Source organism: Hippichthys cyanospilos, chromosome 20 (assembly GCF_059441005.1).
Source record: "Hippichthys cyanospilos isolate Australia breed blue-spotted pipefish chromosome 20, RoL_Hcya_1.0, whole genome shotgun sequence".
In the NCBI taxonomy this organism is placed as follows: domain Eukaryota; kingdom Metazoa; phylum Chordata; class Actinopteri; order Syngnathiformes; family Syngnathidae; genus Hippichthys; species Hippichthys cyanospilos.
This window is the reverse complement of record NC_142388.1, coordinates 1,242,874-1,266,266: the sequence shown is the minus strand read 5'-3', so window position 1 is coordinate 1,266,266 and position 23,393 is coordinate 1,242,874. Positions and strand designations below refer to the sequence as shown.

General features: G+C 43.0%; 1 protein-coding gene across 2 annotated transcripts; it reads right to left on the bottom strand.

Moving 5' to 3' along the window:
* Positions 1-2,911: 2,911 nt before the first annotated feature.
* Positions 2,912-6,057, bottom strand: ccn2a (cellular communication network factor 2a). 2 transcript variants are annotated; one of them, XM_088402834.1, is made up of 5 exons: positions 5,831-6,057; positions 5,540-5,756; positions 4,790-5,044; positions 4,500-4,711; positions 2,912-3,883 (listed from the first exon to the last, which is right to left on the bottom strand). In XM_088402834.1, the coding sequence occupies exons 1-5, from the start codon at positions 5,888-5,890 to the stop codon at positions 3,587-3,589; spliced, it is 1,041 nt and encodes a 346-aa protein (XP_088258960.1). In that variant the 5' UTR covers positions 5,891-6,057; the 3' UTR covers positions 2,912-3,586. The 2 variants fall into 2 exon arrangements, with proteins under 2 accessions (XP_088258960.1, XP_088258962.1); XM_088402836.1 differs by having other exon boundaries at positions 4,500-5,044.
* Between the last annotated feature and the right edge of the window lie 17,336 nt (positions 6,058-23,393).

Here is a 23,393-nt window from a genome sequence, read left to right as displayed (position 1 = left end):
GTACACTCAGATTCTTATCTTGGTCCTCATATCAATACTAGAAAATATGATGCATTAAAAAGTATGTGATGAGCACTGTTTTATCACAGCTGATATTATGATTCGGGAATCACTCCCAAGATATTCTTAGCATGACCGGTTTTCGTTTACCTGCCATGTTGAAGGACTACATCAGGAGCGTGAGCTAGCGTTGACACAGAAAGACTAGCAGCCAAATTCAGCCAAGAATTCAGGTTTGAGATCGAAGCCTGAAGAATTTTTGTTTCTCCTATTACATAGCAAGGCCGCAAATACTAACCAGAGTGGCGGCAGTATGATCACACTTTAATCAATTAATCAATTGTGGATTTAATAAAAAAAATATATACCGTACAGTTTGTTTTTTTTAAATTTAACTGCAACTTGAGCAGCTTTTTAATTTAGGATTTTACAAAATTTTGGGGTGGTCAGAGTTCGACTAACCCAAAATCTGCACCTGAATCCTATCTCTATTCAAATCTAAAACAAGAGCGATATGTCAAAAGATTACCATTTTTCAAGTGGAGAAAACCGGTTTTGCCATTAGATTATTCACCACAGTGTTATGAAGGGAAACGACGTTACTAGTTTAGCTGTCAATTTTTAGTTTACACTTTTGCATATTTAAAAAAATCCCTAACAATATATACACCACATTTTTTACAAGCGAATGTTATTTTTGGTTGAAAATAGATGAAGGGCCACAAACGGCCCCCGGGCCTTAGTTTGGATGCCCTCTCCTCTAAAACACCCATTTGATGCTTCAAGTCAACACTAAAGCAAGTAAACAACATGGCCACTACGACATTTTTTAATCATATATATTATCAATAAACCCACCCTACTTAGAAATTTCTAGCAATACTACAACGGTTTTGAAGTAAAGCAGCACAAGCATTTCAGTTTCCACTAACTGAGCAGGTAAATTAAGCGTAATTTAAAAGAATAAACGAAACCGGAAGTCGGACTTTTTAAGTGGAAAAGTTATGATGTTCACCTAGAGTTTACGTTGTCCCAAAGATCCATTGGGGAGGTTCATTTTGTCATCCTCCTTGCAGTTCTGTGCTCACTTTGCGGACGTTTGAGCGTGAGACAAAAATAATGTCATCAAACTATCCGCCATACCGTACATGTGATAGCCTAAACTAAAGATAGCATACATTTGGTGGGTGGGCGTCTACCATCCGTGATTTTCTCCACTGGTGGGAAAAAGTTCCTACTTAAAAAAAACAAAAAAACTTTTTCATTTCATTTCTTTTCTTTTCATTTTTTTAATTTGAGAAAATGGCCGTAAAAATAGAGCCTAATAATTACAAAACAAACACCCCCCCCGTCAAAAAAAATAAAAAATAGTGCACTAGTTTGTCCATCTGTTCACGAACTCACTCCCAAATCACTTTTTGTTTTGTCCACGAGTCAATAAAGTTTTTTTTTTTTTTTTAATTTAAATGGATTTACGCACTTGATTGAGTTTTTTGTTGTTCTTTATTTGTTTCATTGTATGGGTGTTATAATTATCTGGACCGTTTGATTGTTTGAAAAAATATTTGCGTTATTGTTCTCTGTTTTGTTGACAAAGAACTGTTTACTGTGAATGCAAAGAGATTATGTGTACAGAAAACGGAGATTGTATCCCCATGCAAATAAAGAAAATAAAAAACGGAAATACTGTATTGGAAGAAGAAAAACATTATAATGCATTTGTTTAAAAAACAGAGTTTGCCTCCCATAAAAAAGAAATATTGAGTATCAGAAACAAAAAAACAGGATGATTTCCCCTTTTTTCCTCCTTTTTTGGGGAGAATTGTTGAAGGGGCCACCCAGAGCCCGCAGTCCATCAGTTGCCTTCCACTGGTATAAACTTATGCCATCCATCCTTCATGTTTGCATACAGAAGCCGCGGTAAAGGGCAAAGGTTTATAGAGTTATTCCAAGGGCGTTGACGTCTTCGCTTTACTACATTATATTTGTTTACTACATCAGCACCGTTGCTAACATGTTAGTATCAAAACCCCAAAAGGAAAAATAGCGTTGGCGATTACTGTTTTAAACCTGGATTGGGTTCAAACTAGAATGAACATTTTCAATTGGTAATAAGGTTTCAAATGATGGTTTAGGGTGAGGGATTGTGGACAAGACTGGAATTTCGCAAACCAGATTAAAAGATTTCGAGCAAGGTTTAAAGTTATGTTAACAGACAAAGGTTAAGGTTTGGAATTATAGTGTGAAGTTCTCGCTTCGCGAATGATGTAATGAAGGAAAGACAGAAGGGAAGGACTGATACTGTATAACTCTAACGAGCGTTGATGTAATACCAGTAATCAAGACTCATAAAGTCGAGGTGTTGTGTTTATCTGGGCGTGTCATTATGACAAGCACAGACAACAATTAACAATAATAATAATAATTTTCAAATAATCAAAAACACTGACAGCTGGCAGGTAACAGACTTAATTCTTCAGAGCTGAACTAGACAAAAATTGTTGTAAATTCCCCATATATATTGTATACAGTATATATATATATATATATATATATATATATATATATATATATATACAAGCTATGACAACATGACGTTATTTTTAATCTATCCACTAGAGGTCACTGTGTTTAAAAAGATCTCAAATCGAGTTTGCAGTGCCACCCCAACGCTTGTGGGTTGTTTTCTTTTTTGTTATGAACAGTATTTAGTCATATTTGGGTCAAGGGTCATCTCTTGGACAATTCATTAGGTACGCCTTCACCAGCTAAAGGCACACACATACACACACGCACACACACACACACACACACACATATATATATATATATATATATATATATATATATAGATATGATTTTGTGTGATGTGTCATCACTGAATTGAAATAAAAACATGCTGAGGCATGGGTTTGTATCAAAAAATATAACATTTTTATTTCCAGCTACAAAGCAAAACATGTAACAATCTGTCACACTGCTCAATAAAATAGTAAAAAATACTGTCGTCCAAACCAAATCAAACAAACAAACTATTGATACAATTCGGAAAAAGCGCAACGGCTGCTTTTAAATTAACTTACACTGTACAAATATTTACAGCATTTACAAGTTTCTGCTTGGAATGAACTAACAATTCTTCCAGTCTTCTTTCTTTAGTTCTCAGTGCCGTGGTGGCTCACGCCCACTCGCGTCCGGACGGAAACGCTGACCTTTGGACAAGACCCGCATTCAGGCCCGTGCTAACACACACACACACGCACACACGGGAATAGAGGCCCGCCGGGGTGTGCGTTATGGCGTCGTCATTACACACCTCATTTAGAGGAGAGGTCAAGATTTCGACAAAATACAGTCCCCCCCCAAAAAGGTAAGGGCTGGGGAAAGGGGGCGTGTCCTCCGCAACGCGATTAGTGCAGAAATGGCGCCCTCTGTCGGAAAAGTGCACCGAGGCGCAAAACGCCCAATTTAAAAAAAAAAAAAGTGAGCGCGGCTACTTTGACAAAAGCAAGCACCGAGAAGGGAGGGGGCGGAGCTGCGAGATGAGTCGTGTTTTCAAGTGGCGGGAAGTATGGGGGGGCGGAGCTCACGCCATGTCACCCATCATCTTCTTGTAGTAGATGGAGTCGAAGATGTCGTTCTCGCCGGGGCAGTTGTGGTGGCAGGCGCAAGACTTGATGAACATCATGTGCTTCTTCATCACCTGCCCGTCGGGGCACTTGAACTCCATGGGCAGCGTGGCGGTCCTGTGCGGGGTGCAGCAGCGGCCGTCCAGGCACACGCCGCAGAACTTGGGCCGGTACGATTTGGTGGTGGTGCAGCCCGAGATCTCAAACTTCATGGGCTTGGACAGGCGAGGCGTGCGGATACACTTCTTCCCTTTCTGATCAAGCAAAGGACAACAATAAAAAACATGTTCATTGTTTTTATTCAACACTTTGTTTTTTTATTTTCATGTTATGAATGTTCATTTTTTTTAAATTTATTTTCAGTTGCGAAAAGACAGGATCTTATTTTAGTTGGCGGAAACCTTTAGCATATAATATTGCATACGTTTATTTTATTGTTTTATGTTTTATTTAAAACAAGTATTCAAAATATATATTTTTGTTTTTTGTTTTATTATTTTAGGTGGCCAAATAATATATTTTAACTTCTTGTATTTGTATTTGCTTAAATTTTGTTTGTTTTAAATTGCTTGAATGAAAACAATGGTATTGCACTGTATTTGTAGTTTGTGTGTGTCGCGGATAAAATCACAAATAAAATCCAATTTTATTCTTTTATTTTAGTTGCAAATAGAAAAAAAATGATGATTTTATTTTATTATATTGGTAATTTTGAAATTGTTTAGGTAGCAGATTTAGACAGCTGATTTTTTTTTTAACTTTCTGAGGTTGCAAATATTGCAGCGTTATCTCATTTAAACGAATGCTATTCTGTATATGAATTCAAATTTTTATTTATTTTTGACGGCGGTTCCGCAGCGAAGTACTGACCCGGATGCTCTGCTCCAGATGTGACTCGCAGGGTCGCACCATGCACAGGCGGCTCTGCTTCTCCAGGCGGCACTCGCGGTTGTCGTTGGTGACCCGGGTGGAGAGGCCCAGGCCGCAAGTTTTGGAGCAGGCGCTCCATTCGGTGGTCTGGACCAGGCAGTTCTCCCTCATCGTGGACAGGTCCGGTCCGTAGGTCTCCTCTTCCCTGTAAGCTGGCGGAGGAGAAAAAAGCGGATCAGCCCGGGCGTCGGGAGGCGGGACGAAAGGAGGAAGGTCGGCCCGCCGCTCACCGGGTAAGACGGAGCCCATGAAGGTGTTGGTGCGCTCGGGGGCGTCGCACACCCACTCCTCGCAGCACTTGCCGGGCACCTTTACCCGGCGGGGGGCCGGGCAGTCGGGGCTGGGCAGGCGCACGTCCATGGAGCAGAGGGGCACGCAGCCCACCGCCCCGTCCAGGCAGGTGCACTGGTACTTGCAGCTGCTCTGGAAGCTCTCGCCGCTCTTGTACACCATTCCTCCAAACACGCAGGTGGCGCCCTCGCGCGCTGCAACGCACAAACCAAACTGTTGACTTTTGGCCACTTAACCCAAGCAATGCTCAGATAAACGGCAGGCTAGCAAACAAATAAACATTTAATCAGTAATCAATAGGTTTAGATACCGCCACCCGGGGGTGGCTGAGTATATATACAGCTGTGCTCTTAAGTTTAATTACGATAGTTTGTCTTGTAGTGTTCTATGTCATTAATGTTTTGATCTCAAATGAGGATTCGTACAGTAAAGGGGATCCATGAGATTTTTAAGTTCTGCAGGTATGAGCAAACCTAACTCCGTGTTTTTTTTTTTTTAATGACCTGCTAAGGACACCTCGTTTTTTTTCGAATGAAGAGAAAATGAAATGGAACAACAAGCAACTTTTAGCTAATTGCGTTACATAGCAAAGTCCTTTGTTCTATAATTCAAGTTGAGGTGATTTTAGGTCTGTCTTCTTTTTAGGAAAGTAGACCTTTGGTCCATCATGTGGAGTGGCGGCGTCTCACCTGTGCACACTCCAATGCGTCTATTGCTGGGTGATCCAAAGTCACAGTAGAGGCCCTTGTGGGTGTCGCAGGCATCCATCTCGGTGCACAGCTCTCCCATCTGCTTGGCGCACACCCGGCAGCAGCCGCAACCGTCGGGGACCAGGCTCACGCCGGGGGCGCACTCGGGGGGCGCGGACGGGCACGAGCACTGGCCGCCGCACTCCTGACCGCAGGCCTGAACGGCACCGCAATCCACTTAAGCACATTTCCACAATTGCACGGCGAGCATGAAAATGGAATTCTTCTTACCAGGGTCCAGAAGACGGCGCACGCAAACGGAAGCAAAATCACGTTCTTCATGGTGGACATCTTGAGGCGCGTAAAAAGATTCTTCCTTCCTTCAGAGGGGTAAGTCTTCCTTTTCCGTGATCGAGTTGATCTCTTGTCAGGCTCTCCGGGAGTTGGGAGTCTCCTTTGCTTCTGGAGGTGAAAGCTAGACTTTAGCTCGGGTCGATCTCGCTCTGAGTTCTGCCGGCGGCGCGCCGCCGCCTTTATAGCGCTCGGCCCTCGGGGGGGGAGGAGACGTCACCTTGGAGGAGGGCGGGAGACGGGTGGGGGGGGGCTGGACAAACATGGACATACTTGGCATTCTTTCCCGGCTTCCTGACCCCCACTCCAGACATCCCACATTCCTGCCGTCTGAAGACGAGGAGGAGGAGGCCGGGCTGGCCAAACAACAGCAAGCTCACTCTCTCCACTTGCGCTCATCTGGAACGGGGAGTCTGCTCAGAGGAGGCCCTGGACCCCACACTGGGAATTCCTCAAGTCTGACTTCATAAACGCAAAGCCTATAAATATGAATTTTCAAAGCGGCGGCCGCATGAAAAGGAGAACGAACGAATGAATGAATGAATGAATGAATGAATGAATGAAGACGAAGAGGAGGGAGGGAGGAAAATGGTTAGCGAGGTGCTTGGACGGCTATCAAAAACTTGGACTTGGACTCAGGGGCAGTGCGGTTGTGTCTGCCTGGATTTTTGTCAGCTGACGTCATCGTAAGATGGCCGAGGCGTGAACGGTGACGCTTTATCATTCCGACGCGCACGCGGGCGGTTTAGGACGTCTGCGCTATCGCTCTGCGGTCGCGTTAATAGGGAGAATGCGGCTACGGAGGACCTTTGAAGTCTATCAAAAAAAAGAATCGTCCGTTCGTTCATTTTCTTTGACGTTTGTCCTCATTCGGGCACATTTGGGTGAGCTGGAGCCTATCTCGGTTGATTATGGGATGGGAGGCAGGGGACGCCGGGGATTGGTCACAGACGGGAAATGGGTTTCGAACCTGGAACTGTGAGGCAGAAATGCTGAACAGCAGTCCACCGTGCTGCCTGACATGAGATGAGATTTATTGCCTAATCTTTCTTTTCTACTGAGGACCAGCGGCGCTCCCAAATCCAAAGCGGGGAAACGCTGCCATCTACTGGCATCTGTGAGTCAGTAGTGGTTAGTAAATCTGAATTTAATACACACGATGCGCAAGACACTTGCTTGCTCAAAAGAAAGAAAGACAGACAGAAAGAAAGAATGACAGAAAGACAGAAAGAACAAAAGAAAGAAAAAAGAAAGAGGAATGAAAAAGACAAAAAGACAGATTGTTAACGTTGACAGTTGACGTAAATAATCGTCCATGGCAGTGAACGAGTTAAAAGGCGGGGCCTAGTGTGATGCCCCACAATGTCATCGTACCTGCACGTGAACTGTGCCTGACAGCAGCGTCTCTATTTCCTTATTTATGCGTATTGGTGACTCTCCTTTCCCACCCGTGAAGGCATCTCCCTGCATAGGTGTCAAACGCAAGGCCCGGGGGCAAATGTGGCCCGCCAGACCGTTTTATGTGGCCTGCAAGCACATCATGTGTGTTTCGAAGGTTTTTGGTCAATCTGAATGAAAATTTCAATTTTGGACTAAACAATAACGTTTAGATTTGACGTGAAAATTTGGCGGGAAAACGAGCTCGACATCTCTGCATCGCGGCAAAATTTGCTTGAAAATTTGCCAGACAATTGATGTGAGCGATGAACCGCAATTTGGGGTAAGTCTCAACTTTCCACTAATTCTAATGCGGTACTAGCTAATAGCGTCAAATGATGCCCCCAAGTCCTACTTTGAAATCTGCTACAATAATCAAAGCCCGATGTCATATTTTAACGGGCTGATCGTCACTAATAAAACGGCTGAACTCGTTCTTTAAAAACATTCAAACCCAAATCCCATTAACGTTCCCGCATATGGATGTTTTTTTTTTAAAGTGTGGTTGACTTCAAAAGCGCCGCGTCAGTGTGTTGGCTGACATAAAAGAAGAATGTTTGGGACAAGAAGAACCTTTGGAGGTTCTGTTTTTCAGCTCGCCCTCGTCGGCACAAATGGCGGCCAGTGAGCGCTTTAAGTGAAAAAGCAGACGCGGCGCGGCGAGGACGTACTGTACAGTGCGGCCATATTGGCGGGAAGAACTCTCCTTGTTCTCGGTTCACCTGCTTAATGAGGTTTTGGTGTGACTTGAAAAGAGGCAAAGACCAGGTGCGGCGTGTACCCGGGCCAGGCTTCAAGTAGTACTTGAGGAAAAAGGCTAGACAGACGTTTGTGTATTTTTTTTTTGGGGTGGGAAGATCACACACGCTTATGAAAGGCAGGCCTGCTCCGTGGCCGGCCGGCCGGCTAGCACATCGGAAATGAGGGGAAAAAAAAATGGAGGAATGTGCGAGGAGAGCCAGCAGACAGGCTTGTTACAATCGACAGGAAGTGTTGCCATATAAGGGCGTCTGTTCTCTTCCTAATATGGATATGTTCTCTGTGTGTCTGTGCTGGATGGACGCGGTAGGGAACGAGACAAAAGCGCGTGTGTCCTGTCAGTCATGCGGATAAACTTGAAGCCAAGGATATCAAACGGAAGCAGCTTGACTGGGGGGGGGGGGGGGGGGGGGGCATTCGACGGAAAACATGGCGGCGCTTACGTGCAAACATCAGCATGAAATGATGTTATCCTCAAAAAGCAACTTGGAAGAAGAAAAGAGTGTGTGGAAAGCTGAAGTGTTTGAAAGTTCATAATGACTGGAACATCTATGCTAGTTTTCATCCAATGTGTTTTGTTTACTATATTAGCATTTAGCTAGTGTACTTTAGCAAAACTAAATGATGTTGACACACGTATATATACAAACAGTATATGTGTGTGTGTATATATGCAGTATATATATTATATATAAAATATATAAACACATACACGCATATAATAAATAGAGATACACACATATACACATCCAGACATGCATGTATATGTTTACACACATATATATATATATATATATATATATATATATATATATACACACACGCACACACACAATATAAATATATATATATATATATATATATATATATATATATATATATATATATATATTGAGAGAGAGAGAGATAGATAGACCCATTTTTACTGTACTTATATACTATATGTATATAATAAACGTAAGTATCTAATTGTATAAAACATTTTCAAAAGTTAAGGCATTAATTAGGAAAACCATTTCAAAATGAAGTAACGGTCTATAAAAAACGGTCTCTGTCTGATGGCGGGTAGGCGAAGAATGGTCTGAAAAGTAAAGATGAAAACGTTTGTGGGGTATTTTCAGTTCTTGCATGCGCCATCACCGCTTCGTTCCAAAAAGTCAACGAGCCTCAGGGCGAACGGGATTAAAACGACGGCGAAGTTCAGACGTGGGTGAGACAAGTCTGTAGAAGTAATAATACTTCAATGACGGCCCGTCAGCAAACGACGGTTGTTCCCCGAGGCCGGATTCGGTCATGACCTCGGCGCGCCGCGTCAGCGCGCCGTCTAAATGTAGCCGGCACCTGTGAAGCGGGCGGGAGGAGTGAAAGGCGTCGGTTGACGACGCGCTCGGAAACAAGCGGAAAGTGCGCCTCTTGTTCCGCGAGCGGGCGCTTCCATCACGCCACGCTGGCTGATGTCATCAATGACGCCGCCACGACAGAGAGGCCCCTGTGTGGCGGCCGGCGCCTTCAAGTCACGCCTTCCCACCAACAAAATGTCTGCTTTTCTCCGTATCCGCATCCTTTATTTTGCTCCCAGACCGAAGGAATGCAACCAATTGCCGCCTCGGTATGGTGAGCTAGCGTAATGGAAACGCGATTGCGGGCGGCCGTGACGCTTTCAGAAGCGCCGAACTATATTCACAACCTAAACTCAAATTATGCGAGGACCGCATCTAACGCTAACTTCAATGCTAACTAACAATGCGACTCGGTCGTCACGGTTTTCGAAACAACGCATCCCCACTTACGCCCGATAATTATTTAGCTTCAATTTTTAGACTCTAGACCAGTGGTTCTCAAATAAGGCAGTCCAGGGGGTACTCGAGATTTTAATTCAAACAAACAAACATGCAAAAATCCAGCAAAAATAATCATTGAGTTAATTAAAGGTTTCAGGAAACTATAAGTTCATAAAACATTTTTGTGTTCAGTAGATTTCACTTTCAATTTCATTTCAATTTCACTATTTTATAAAACATGCTAGAATGGTTGGACCCAACTTGTCATGTGCCACCTCTCGTTACCTGTCAAGTTAATGATTTGTTTTTGTGAACATATCTCTGCTTTCGTCCCAAAAGTCGAATATTTATCTGTGGACAAATACTTATTTATAATGGGCAGGACTTTTATGTTGATCATTTTTTGTGAACAAATATTTATTAATAATTAGATTTATTTTTATGAACATATCTCTACTGTAATCCCAAGAGATGATGCTTTGTTTATTTTCTTTTTGTGGACAAATATATATATATACATTTTTTTCTTATTGAGAACAGGTCTGAAACTTTATTTAGATTTTTTGTGGACAAAGATTTCTTAATAATTACTATAAATTATTTATTTTTGATAACAGATCTTCTTCTATGATCCAAAAGATGACACTTTTATGTTGATAAATTTTTTGTGGACCAATACAAATGAAGTTTGAAGGATTCTAAAGTTTACTAAATCAAACACTGATGACATGTGTTGGGACTTTTTTTTTTTTTAACCCAAAAATGCTTTGCACTGGTTAAGGAGTACTTGGCTGAAAACATTTGACAGGTGGTAGATCGCTGAAAAAAGGTTGCGAACCACTGATCTAAACAGCATTTTTCACGTTTATTGGTGTCCAAACTTGCATTCTGTCTTCATCAGACAGCGTAGTGACTGTTGCACGCTAATCTTTATTTTGGGCCTGCAGCCATTATAAAATCCGCCTAGCAACAAACAAATGGCACGGCACTGTTATGATATTGTATTCTTGGTGTTTCGTGTCATAACGTCTATAAAAAAAAAAAAAAACACCACTAGACACTTCACCATCTTGTTTCCAGCCACAAGAGTTCAAAGCGGCCCAAAAATACGACGGCAGGTAAAGCCATTCCGAGAACGTAGCACGGCATCTTTTGACGGAAACATTCCTCTCGGGGCCTGTCAGCCGCCGCGCCTGTAATATATAGCCGGGAGCTGATAAAAGCAGCTTTAACGTGGAGACGCGCGGCCCCGCAGTCTGGTTCGTTCCAGGTCACGGGACTTGTTTTGATGGTGAAATATTTTGCCCATAGGGTGGAATGGAAAAAAACGGTCAGTATGCTGTTATTGACTGTACATGCGATGTTTAAGTCAACATTCTCATACGGACTAAAGCGTGCCTGTGAGGCAAGTCTCTTAAAGTAAACGCAGCTGACTTTCCGTTTTTAGGATTGTCAGGGGACACGTCACCAGCCGCGTACAATCACATCAACACCCCGTCCCGTCAAAAAAAAAACTTGAATACCTCACAAAAACAAACTGGTGACATCATCTTCTCGTACTTTCTCAAAGGTCTTCAAGGCAGAATGATGCAATATGGAAAACAATGAGCTGAGTCAGGAGTTTAACATTCAGTCCCAAAGACATATTTTTACGTTTTTCAAGACTCCAGACATTTCAGCTACTCAAGTATTGACATCTCAGGTACTTTTTACATTACATTACATTTCCTCGTTGCGGCCCTCGAGGACTGGAGTTTGAGACCTATGCGTTAGAACCTTAGCATGACATACACTAAGTATATCGCATGACCCTAAACTAAAGACTTACATGCTCAAAATTACACTAAAATAAATATTATTGCTTCTGCGAACTTGTAAATGATACCTAGATCACAGGAAATGTAAATTAAAAACATAAAAATAAAATGATCTAGACAAAGTTCTCGGCATGCACCACCAATACACCAGCGCCATCTCAAGGCATACAAATGAATTTGTCATACTGTCAACTGCTACAATTAATATTATGAATTTAAAGGGTTTATGTGCATTTTGTTAGGCTTGGAACGGATCAGGCTATGGACACAATAATGGACTCAAAGCGCGAGAAAAAAGTAGCGGCTTATAGTCCGAAATTTACGGTATACGTTTAGTTAGACGGTAAACTTGAGCCTCTTTTTTTGAATGAATGAATCGCAGAAAATTTGTCACTCGTATCACAAGGAAGCACGCTGTCAGGAAGGCCGCTATTAATGACAAACTCTTCCGCTGTCGTTTGACAAGTGAGAATCAAACACTCGGTGATGAAAAGCTGCCAGCGTGAAAAGTAATAACAGAGGAGGGGGGACATTGAGTGATTGCTCCAGGTTATAAAAATGTTGAGGAAGGCTCGGGGGGGAGTTGGGCGGGCAGATGAATTGTCAAGATGGAAACGCTGTCTATTTAAAGGCTCGCCGGCTGGAAAAACGTCCAGACTGGAAACATGCATGAGACCCCAGCCGCCGTCTTTTTTTTTCTTCTCCTGGCTGCGTTTTGAATTACGCCACTTTAATGGGCGGCGATATATTATATAGCCCGGCAAGTGTATTCCGCCGGGACATGCTTGGAAGCTCGGTCGCATTTTTGGGTGCAATGCTTCCTCATTAATCATTTAGCTGGGCACATTTTTTAAAGGGCGAGGTGGGAGCGCCTTCTTTTGGCCGCCGTCTAACAAGAGAGGCGATATCGCTTACACCTCGGCGCCGAACAAAGCGCCTTTGACGAGCTCCGGATCGGGCACTCTGCCGGGTTGCCGCAAAAATGATAACGGTAAATCCTGGATAGCGACCCCCGATTGTGAACGGGAGATACTATCCACTATGTTAAACAAAATAACAACATTACAGGAACAAAGACAAATAAGAAGAAGATTAGTATGTCTTGTATCAATATTATTACGAGACATGCCTAATTTCCACTACAGAATATGATAATAAAACGTAAGTTATCCCCTGCCATCAAAAGTACCAATACCTTGAAATAAATCCAGTTATCGGCCTAATACCGATTCTTAGTATCGATACTTGCTCATCCTTAACAAGCAGATTCATATTTTTTAGAGGGAAAATCATAGAGTCATGGGAATAAAATAAGTATTCACCGTAAAGTTGTAATAATTTGAGTAAGTGATTGTAAATTCAATTGTAAATGTTATCCACTGCCATTGCAAGTACCAATACCTTGAAATAAATTCAGTTATCGGCCTGATACCAATACTTGGTATCAGTACTTGCTCATACTTATTGATATATTTTGAGAGGGAAAATCAAAACATTATGAAAATAAAATCATATATATTCAAGGTAAATTTGTAATATCAAGTCAGTTATAGATTTTTAACCCCCCCCTGCCCCAGCAACCCTAACTAAACAAGTCTGACAACCATGAAGGCACCACACAGGTGGACCCTCACAATAGGCGCTGAAGGCATAGCAACACGCGCAGTAGCCACAACATGAGCGGGATTAGCCGCTAAGGCGCGCTGGAAACTTCCTTCTGTTTTCACGTCGGACGACAATCTGCTCCTGTTTCAACAAACAGCCTCAGCTGCTGCACACGCGGGCACGTCAGGTGGTCTCTGTCGTGTGGGTCCCGTTTGGACCCGTTGCCCGTTCCGCTGACCTTTTTCACTTCTCTAAACTTAGCCGGCGTGACCGACTTGACTTCCTCTACTGGACCTCACACGCGCACAAAAGCGTTGGAGCATCCCGCTGTTTTCAAACTTAAACATCTAAAGTGAGGTCACGCTATGTCTGTGACCCCCCCCCGGCAACTCCCCAGAAAGTTTCTAAATATAGCGAAGGGTCGATCCCGCACACGTCGCCACCCGCAGATGCACTGTAATCTCCAACGCGTTTTCTTCACGGTAGCCATTTTCCCCGTAGGAAATGGAAATACTGCGGTGTACTTTAATGGTTCTTTCAGCTTGTATGTGGCAAAGGCGAGCCGCAGTTAACGCAAACACAAAAACACGAATGTGAGAATACTAATTGTGGGGCTGCTGTTTGCCCCAGCTCACGCCAGATGCTCACACCAAGATGCCACAAAACAAAAGAACACTCAAACTAAAAAGATGTTGTTTTTTTAAGCCAAACACACTGTTATATCAGTAGTTGGAGTATGAAGAAGATGATGATTACAAGAACTTGTCTATCAAAGGGAAAGCACTGAAAGAAGACACAAGGGAGCTGAAATTTTACCCGGAAGTTTAAAATTATTAATTATCACACTCCCAAGAATGTCCTTTAACCAAAATACCGCAAAGTAGAATGTGGAAGAATTTGCCCAAAAAAATGGACAATATCACATCAAATTTCAACATGGCGCGGTTATTTAGTTGTCATACTAGCAGAATTCCATCGGCTAAAATACTGTAAGTAGAAAGCGGAAGAATTTGTCCAAAAAATGGACACAACTTTGACAATTTCTAGGTCATTTTCTTCCACATCATTTTCGCAGTATTTTAGCGAACGGATAGCACGCACCCGCTAGTGTTACAGCTAAATGTCTGTGCCATGTTGAAATTTGACATGTCAGCATCTGGGTGAAATTTCAGCTCCCTAGTGTCTTCTATCAAGGTTTTCCCTATGACGTGAAATACCTAAAGATCAAAAGATTGGAGAAAATAATGAACAAGGGTTACACAGACCATAAATGTCAATGGGCGTTTGACAGTCCAAACTAGTACATCTGAAAACCTATTTCCAAATCCAGCTTTGACTTCAGAGCAAACGTTTTTGACAGTTTTCCTAATTTCTCAGCGATTCAAAGACGAGTCGACAAATACAGACGCGTTAACGATTTAGCCTTGATCCCAATTTGGATTGTCCGGCCTTGGCGGCGGTACCTTTGACACAATTTGCGTGGGTGCCAGACCCGGTGCCACAAACGTGCACGGCGTTCGTATTTGCAGTTGGGACGTATCGGAGCCTTTCAAAAGCGGCGGCCGCTTCACAGCCTTGGCAGCGGCGGTAAATTTACTCAGCTTGCGGCGATGCGGACCACATCCGAGCAAGCCGGCGTTTGAAGCAAATTCATATTCCTGCTTTTGAGGCGGCCGCTTCCCAGCAGGATTGGCGAGCCCCCCTCCCTCCTCGCCCACCCCCCACCCCCCTCGCCCCCATTAGCCTGGCACACGACTGCATAGTTGGGCTAATTAGCTTCCTGTAAGAGCCTTGGATGAAAACACGGCCTTTAATCACTCACCGCCGCTTTTGTCTCAGCGGCTGCCAAAAGCAATGTTGACGCTAAAATGCGGCGTTTTCTCGCAGGTGTTTTTCTCCCCGTGTTGCGCCAACACTTTCACCTTAACATTCCTAACGTTGTTTTTCCGTCATGGCGAGCGTTTCATGTCGTCCTTGCCGACGCGGGTGCGTTTTGAGCGCGAGTCGACCTCAAAGTGGACGTGCTGATTACTGACAAGCTGTTTTGTGCGAGATTTGACCCACAGAGGAAGTTGCAACCGCGAGTCAGGACGTGTTATTATGGGACGCTGCCAAAGCTGGACGAAGGGTACGTTGGAGGTTCGAGTGTTTACATTTTCGCGTCCAAGGTCCAAGGTTGCTGTACAGCCCATTATTAAGTTGCTCTATTGCAACAGCAACCAGAAATGGAAAGTGGCCACATGACCTCTTTTTCTGAGAGGGAGGGGGGGGCTAGATAACGCATATCCACCATGTAGGTAGCATTTCTACATGCTAGAACTGTAACTGTGCAAATATTGACTCACTCAATCGCCAAAGACATATTTTTTATTTTTGTTTTGTGCTTTAATACCAGACACTAGTCAATTCTTTCCAAGTGTTTGCCAATAAATGGTCTAAAAATGGCGACTAAAGTAATCGATTACAAAAGTGATTACAAAAGTGAGCAATTTTAAACTTACACATGAATTATAATGTGAGTTTATATATATATCTATCTATAATTACACGTTTTTAAAATGATTTGTCTTGGCACTGCTCTAAAGGTTTTAATGTAATCAAGGGGTATTTTTCCCCCATTTCTTAGATTACTTTCCACAAGTCATCTTTATTATTAATTTCTTATTGAAAGATTGGACTGACTTTTCTGATTGTTTTGTTGACATTCCCTTTAGCGCGGCTCCATCTAGTGGATGCATAATGCAACCCCAGAGACTACACTGCAGTTTCTATTCTACGTGCGTTATAATGAGGTGCGACTTATATCGGAAAATAGCTTTTAAAAGGCCATTCATTGAAGGTGCGTTTCATAACCCGGTGCGCCTTATAGTGCGGAAAATACATTACATTAACATATGGGAAAATAGAATACAAGGAGTATGACTAGATACGTTTTATACTTCTTCCTACTTCCTTTTGAACATACATACAGTATAGGTAGCTGGGATTGAATGTGGACTCTTAAAAAACGTAAAAAGGTGTCTTTGGGAATGAATGAGTCTATCATTGTTCACTGGGATTTTGCTATTTGATTTGCCGAATGTCTGAACCCCAGCTTGCCTTTTTTGGCAAGAATGCCACAGTATAATAGTCAGAAAAATTACAATGACATATCTAACGCTTCCTGTTTTTAGATAACTGAAATGCAGTCCCCTAAATTGCCCTTACAATTTGGGACCCAAGCATAATATTATTGAGCGTTATTTTCAGTATTAAAAACGCATTTTCAAATGTTTTGTTGTTTTGTTTCTTTTTCAGGGAAGGCTAAAACAGACTGAAAGCACCCCCATGCATTTCAACGGGGAAAGGCGCCAATAAAAACACAATTCTTTCCTCTAAAAATTATTGTACAAATATTTTGAATTCATTCTTCTATGTGGAAGTCACGGAATCAAACTGCAAGTGCCTTAGCGGCGTTCCCATGCTAGGTTATAATTGGTTCCAGATAGAGTATGAAAAAGACCCCTCCCTGTCTGGGCTTTTCCCTCGTGTAAGTGTGAGCCGCAAGGCCAAACACCAACGCTCAACCTGAGCCGCCACCTCGTGCCGTCCAAGCCACCGCACTCGGTCCGTGCGTCAGCTAGCCGGGGAGGTCAAGGCGGGTCGTTTTGGTACCAGACGCTTTTTCGTGCCGCTTTGCGAAAACATCTTCGCACGCGTTCCTGCGCGGTATAACTTAACTACCCGATTTTTAACTCTAATGAATCCAGTTCAAATGAATCTCCCGACGTCTGTAATCGTCAGTGGCAGTGAATGAGTTAAGAGCAAAAAAAGTCCTCATTTCAACTTCCTACATATGACTATCAAAACATATATAATGTAAATCTATTGCGACTCAAGGAAACAGTGTGTTCTTTTCCATTTCCGAATGGTCATTTTGAGCGCGGCAGTGGAAAAGTATCGCGGCCTCAACAACACGGAACGAGACGGTGTGAGGTGGGGGTGACGGCGGATTCCTCAGCAAGGTGAGGAGGAAGTGATGACGCAGGACAGCGGCGTCACTCAGCTCGTTGTCAAAAGTTTCACACGCCTCTCCGACCTCGGGGGCGCTCGTGACATGAGCTAATATGTCGTACCGAGGTGGTAAACGAGAAGCGGGTGACCCGTTTTCTCCATTTGGCGACGGAAACCAGAACAGATCTCCAAAAGGACAAACAATCCTGATCATTACCAAAATGACTGACCTATATTACGATTCTTTCCTGTATATATACTGAATATCCACATCTAAGTTAGCTATGGTATATTGAGCTAAGGTTAAAGAGTTACCCTCCCATTGGCCCATACTTGTCTAGGGATGGCGAGGATGGGACAACTGCTGGCATGGTTGCGGGGATTACGGACCCAGGTGCATGGAAGCTACAACACAGGGAATGTGTGAGATAAGCCATTTTTAATAGCGAAACGGAAGGCAAAAATAGGACGTGGAAAAAACTGGACGGAAAACTACAAAATACTGGCAGGCGAGTAACATAGCGAAAAACACGAGCTGGCAAGTAGACACGACTACACAAGAAAATGATCTGACAAAGAGCAAAACTAAACAGGGAACTAAATACACTCAAAACTAATCAGGTGACACCAAACATCTGCACAGGAACAACTGGCAGGGGGGACTGACACACGGGGGGGGCAGGTAAACACAGACAGGTGGGGGCAGGCAAACACCGACAGATACAATCACACTGCCGAGGACAGACACGAGGGGAACAAAAACAGGGAAATGACACAAAAACCCCACAAATCGAAATGATCAGGAACCCCCAAAACTGACCCACAACCAAAAACCCCAACTTTACCCATATATAACACCACGTATAATATGTTAACTACTTCCAGAGTTGAGTACCCAAAGTTGTGTTCAAGAAAGCTCAGTTCAAGTCGTCTAAATATCACAAGCACGTCGAAGGCTAACGCCCGTTAGTTTCATTGCTAGTTCCAGTTAGCTCATGAATCTATCAGCAGCCAAGGAGGAGGCACTGAGGAAGGAACAAAGTTATGATTTGCTGAATCAACAAAATATTTTGGGGGTTTAACAGCGGACACGTTAAAGCCTCCGGATATTGTATAATGTCTCCGTTGTTGCCGTATAGCTCCAGCTACATTTTTAGCCTCTGTGGTTTAAACACGAGCCCGTGCCAAGAGACATTAATCAGCCGCTCCTCGTCCGTCTAAACTTCAGACTCTCGGGCCCAAGTCCCCGGCGTCCGAAAACAGTTCACGGTATACAATGCTTGAAAAGCGCAGGCGGTGTGAGCGTTACGCAACGCGGGGGTGCTGTGTGACGCCGTGTGAATGCGGGGCCTTGTCTGCCTCCGCTGGTAGGTGCGTCTCAACCGCTAGGTGTTCTGTAAAAGCATAGCCTGTCTCCAGAGGACCTGGTCTCACACTTTTACGCTTCAAGAATTGACACTAGCCAATTATCCCACAACTTTCTCAACTGGTTTTCCCCACCGACGTGCCAAAAATCTGCTCCTGTTTTTAAAGTCTGGGGTAAAGGAATCGTAAAGGCCCCGGGTTTAGGACTGTCCCAACGTATGGCATATAGCAACCAAGATGAAACCCACAGGAGTCCAGCAGAAAATCATGCAATTGTGAATTTTAAGAGATTAATACATTCCTCACTTAACAATTGGTATACCGTTACAAATAATGTCGTCAATCAAGTTGCGTATTAGATCTAGGGCATTCAGAAGGCACGACATTTTGAGATGCCGAATGGAATCGTGTGACGAATATTAGAAAAGGTGACACGCTTTATGGAGTGCAATGGTAAGTTAAAAAAAAAAAAAAAAAATCTTACCATACCACCATTTTGACACCGTAACTCCATGACTCCATGAAGCAGACCAATAGCAGATCAGTATTGTAGTGACATAGGCAGTGACGCATGTAGTAACGTATGAGCGCGGAATGACTCGAAGACACACACTGACCGCCCTGTTTGAGAAAAGAAGTTGTTTTTTATATCGTAAGGTGAAAAACTATGATGTAAAAGGGGACAAAAAAAGTCGCGGTCCATGTCATAAGATGAAAAAACCCTAAGGCAGGGACGTCGTACACCCGGGGTCCGCTGCATTTTAAAAACAGTTGGCAGAGAATCACTTAATACTGTGTAGGGCCTCAAATAGCTCAATTTATACTTATTTTGGTCCAAGGCCAAATTCTAAGCTCTCAGGGTCATTGGAATTAGAGGGAATTATAATAGCACCATCTGCTGAATCTGGCGGGGCACTGGCCGCCCCTGCCCCGAGTATAGAGACAAGCGCCGATCCCGGATTGAGTTACCCCCAACATTTTGACAGCCTAAATCGACTTTTCTCGCCGACTTTGATTTACGATCCAAATTGAAAAGGCTTCTCTTGTACGTCTTCTCACGGTAAGCGTTTGCAGGTATGTTTGCTTTATTGCGCCTTGCAGGGCGGCCATTCAGCGCTCCTGGGCCGCCCGCCCGCTCGCCCGCCCGTGTTTATGCAGGTGCGGGATGTTCGGGACGCGAGGAGTTGCTTTTCACAGCGGCCCAATTGGAAAAGGGGACGCATTTATATGTGGCAGTTTACTGGGCCGGGCCCAGTGAAGGCATTTCCTCAGCTTACTGGAAATGGAGCAGTAAAGGGTTAGAAACATGTCACGCCAGGGAAAGAAATATTTAAGTGTCAGGAACGACACGGACTCAGGGACATGGTGTCACTCTGCAACGTTTTTGAACATTTATGTTGACCTTGTGCAGAGTGAAGATTTTTCTTTAACTGAATTTTGAAAAAAAAATTCAAGTGTTTGGCCAAAGGAGGGTCTAAAAATGGCTGGCACTAAATAAATCAAATACTTCAAGTAATCAATTAATTACTTCATATACTAAGCACTAAACGAATCCATTACTTAAGGCACTAACATAATTTATTATTTTAGTTATGAGTTATCTAAAGTAATCGATTAGGGCTTGAGTATTAAAAGTGATTCATTACTTAAGTATTTTAGAACTGAAAGTATCGATTGCTTTAGTACTTAAAGCAATTGATTACAAAAGTACTTGGTTCATTTAGTACCAATATTTACCAATTGTGATTGATGTATGTATTTGATTACTTTATTTCTTTAGTATTTAAAGTGAGTACCTTTGGGCTTAAATACATAAGGTAATCAATTACTTTAGTACTTACATACCCGAATGAATCAATTATTTTATAATTGAGTTACCGAAAGTAGTCGATTAAGTACTTCATTTGTTTATTGGCAGACAATTTTAGAACCTCTTTTAGCCAAATGCTTGAAAAAAATATATAAATAAGTACCTAAAATTGGGTTCAAGTGGATTTTCAGTACTGAATGTTCATTTCCTAAAAACATGAACTGCTGAAGTTGCACTTTACAATAAAGGAAACATTTGAGTCTTTATATATCCTTAAATATGTAGTTTTCATTTGAATACATCCTACTTTGTTTCTTCGAGAATCTAGACTCATTGGAGGATTTACTGCAGGAAGTTTGCAGTTGCTGTTTATACAAGCACAACATGGAAACGTTTGTTTTTAATTAAAAGAAAAAAGTGGATTTCATTGGCCGATGATACTATTCCGTCAGAGGGCTCACTCATCTCAAAAATATGTACGAGAGTCATGAATGAGAATGAGAGAATTTTCTGGAAACGTTATGTCATCATTTGTAGTATATTTAAAAGAAACTATGACACAAGTGTAATGGTGATTTGCCAAACATTTTAGTGCACTTTTGCCCATCGTGGATTGAACAATGAAGTCCAAGGAGATTGTCCAGTCAGCAATGATGGCATTAGTGAGCTGTAATAAACGTCTAATAAGCTGATTTACTCAAAACCAAGCCAAGGAGCCTGCAGAGGCACAAAAAAATCAAATAGATTTTTTCGTGTTAAAAAGCAAACTTTCTGGATTGAATAAACATCAAGGCTATCTGTCAGTGTCCATATAAACAAGCTGCCAGGGCGCCCTGAGATGTACACATGCTGAAAGTCGACGGGCTGCTATGTTTGCACCACTTTAAAGGCTTGTCAACTTTGGCCCTCGTGACCAAAATGAGTAAACTCTCAATGAGTTGCACTTTGTTGCGCACGGGCGCTAACACAGCAGCAACAAATTATCAATCTGTCTATCAAAGCTAGTGAGTAATCTGTCTAGTATAGCTAGCTAGTGAGCCATCTACCTACCATTGATAGCTAACAGGCAATTCCCCTGGCATATGTAGCTAACAGGCTATCGACATTTCATAGGCAGCTAGTGAGCCAGCAGCTTAGCGTAGATAGTTGGAGAATCATTGACCTAGCATAAAGTAGATTCCTAACAGGCTAACAGGCCATCGACATAACACAGATCGCTAGCAAGCCATCCACCTAGCAGTGATAGCTAAAAAACTTTCTACATTGGACAGAGAGGTTGCGAGCTATCTGCCCAACACATAAAGTCAAACGAGTCAAATGGAATCCATTTTTGCGTTCTCTAACCAGTGCACACAGGGTCCATACCTTGCCACTCTTAATTGAATTAGCTGGAGACATCATAACTTTTACATGATCCTGTCCGTTTAAGTAATATTCCTGTGTGTGAACAAGGATGGACTCAGACGGTGGTGCAGTCTGCTCGCTTCTTTTTTTAAAAACACCGTGATGACCTCAGCTGACACGCCCCCTAGTTCGTACCGTTACGGTAATTATTGTAAGAATGCGGCCGATACAAAAATCCACGTCTGCAGGTCAAACCTCGGCTTGACGGATCAATCTTTCTTGTATGGTTCTCATTTTGAAGTTACCGTTTATAGGACGCACTCATACTTTTGGCCTCCATTTTTGGGAAACAAAAGTGTGTCTTACACTTGGAGGATTACAGTATTCAATTCAGTTCGGTTAAATCAAAACCGGCTTTACAATTTAAATCAATTCTCATGACACCCATATATATGACCTTGTTACCGGAAACGAAAACTCTGAGCTAAGAAGAAATATGTATTTTTGGCAAAGAACAAGTAGGCTTTCTAGACTCAATCGGGCCTTCAGCTTTCAACTATCGCTGACCACGCTAACGATCTTTCATCTCAGTCGGACTTTGGGTGTTTTTTTGCAGTATGTCGGCATCCATACAAACAAGCGGCGAGGGGGCCCAAGATGTACACAAGCTAAAAGTCGAAGGGCGGCGATATATGCGCCACTTTAAAAGCTTGTCAACTTTGGCCCTCGCCCTCCAAATGAGCCCAGACTCAATGAGGCGCACTGTTGCAGCGTGGCGGACGCAAACACAGATGCGCGCCTTAAAAACGTACTCGCTGAGAAATTTGAAAGAAAACAAACAGGATTCCTGAGCGCTGCGCTGTGGCGTGAGGCGGCTGAACGCCGACACAAAGAGCGGCCTGTTTGGCGGCGAGCTGCGTCCACCCGGCGAACACAACCGGGGCTCTGCCGCGCTGTTGACCTAAGCTACTTTCGAATGTTTGCGCAATAGCTTTCTGACCGCTTGATTAAAAATATCGTTTGATGCCCCGTGCCCCGAGCGAGGGGCAGTTCAGACCGGTCTGAGCGAGAACCCCGCGAACAAAATGGCCTCTCATCGAGGTGGAAAAGTGAGCCACAGTCAAACGATTGAGGTCCGATGTCCTGTTTGGCTTTTTTTGAAATTATATAATACAAAAGGGACTTTGCGTGCAAAATATCACACCAGCTGCGTTCCAGCATGTCATCGGCGGATGGAAACATCAATCAGTCAATGCGACGTTTGCTCCAGACACAAACATCGCAACGCTTTGTAGATGGATCGTACTTACACACGGTTCATGATTGCCAATTTCCATATTTCTGGATGCCAAACGTTTCCTCTTCCATGACTGTAATGTTAACCGTCTGTTGGCATAACCTAAAACCGTCAAGCTGTCCAAAAGCATTACACTGACGCGTTCGATATCCCTCGTGTATTTCATTGCGTAATGTTTCCAACAAGCGGTACAAAAGTTCCCCAACATCAAATCCCGTTTGCAGATTCGGATTGATTAAAATATTGCTTTGGTGTCATCTAGTGCCATTAGACGCCAAGGAACTATGTTGAAATA

Excerpts from the sequence above, each read along its gene's own strand:
- ccn2a (XM_088402836.1), bottom strand. The coding sequence starts at position 5,890 with ATGTCCACCATGAAGAACGTGATTTTGCTTCCGTTTGCGTGCGCCGTC. Across the intron at positions 5,757-5,830 it reads GCGCCGTCTTCTGGACCCTG|GCCTGCGGTCAGGAGTGCGG; the intron begins GTAAGAAGAATT and ends GGTGCCGTTCAG. Across the intron at positions 3,884-4,499 it reads ATCTGGAGCAGAGCATCCGG|AAAGGGAAGAAGTGTATCCG; the intron begins GTCAGTACTTCG and ends TTGCTTGATCAG.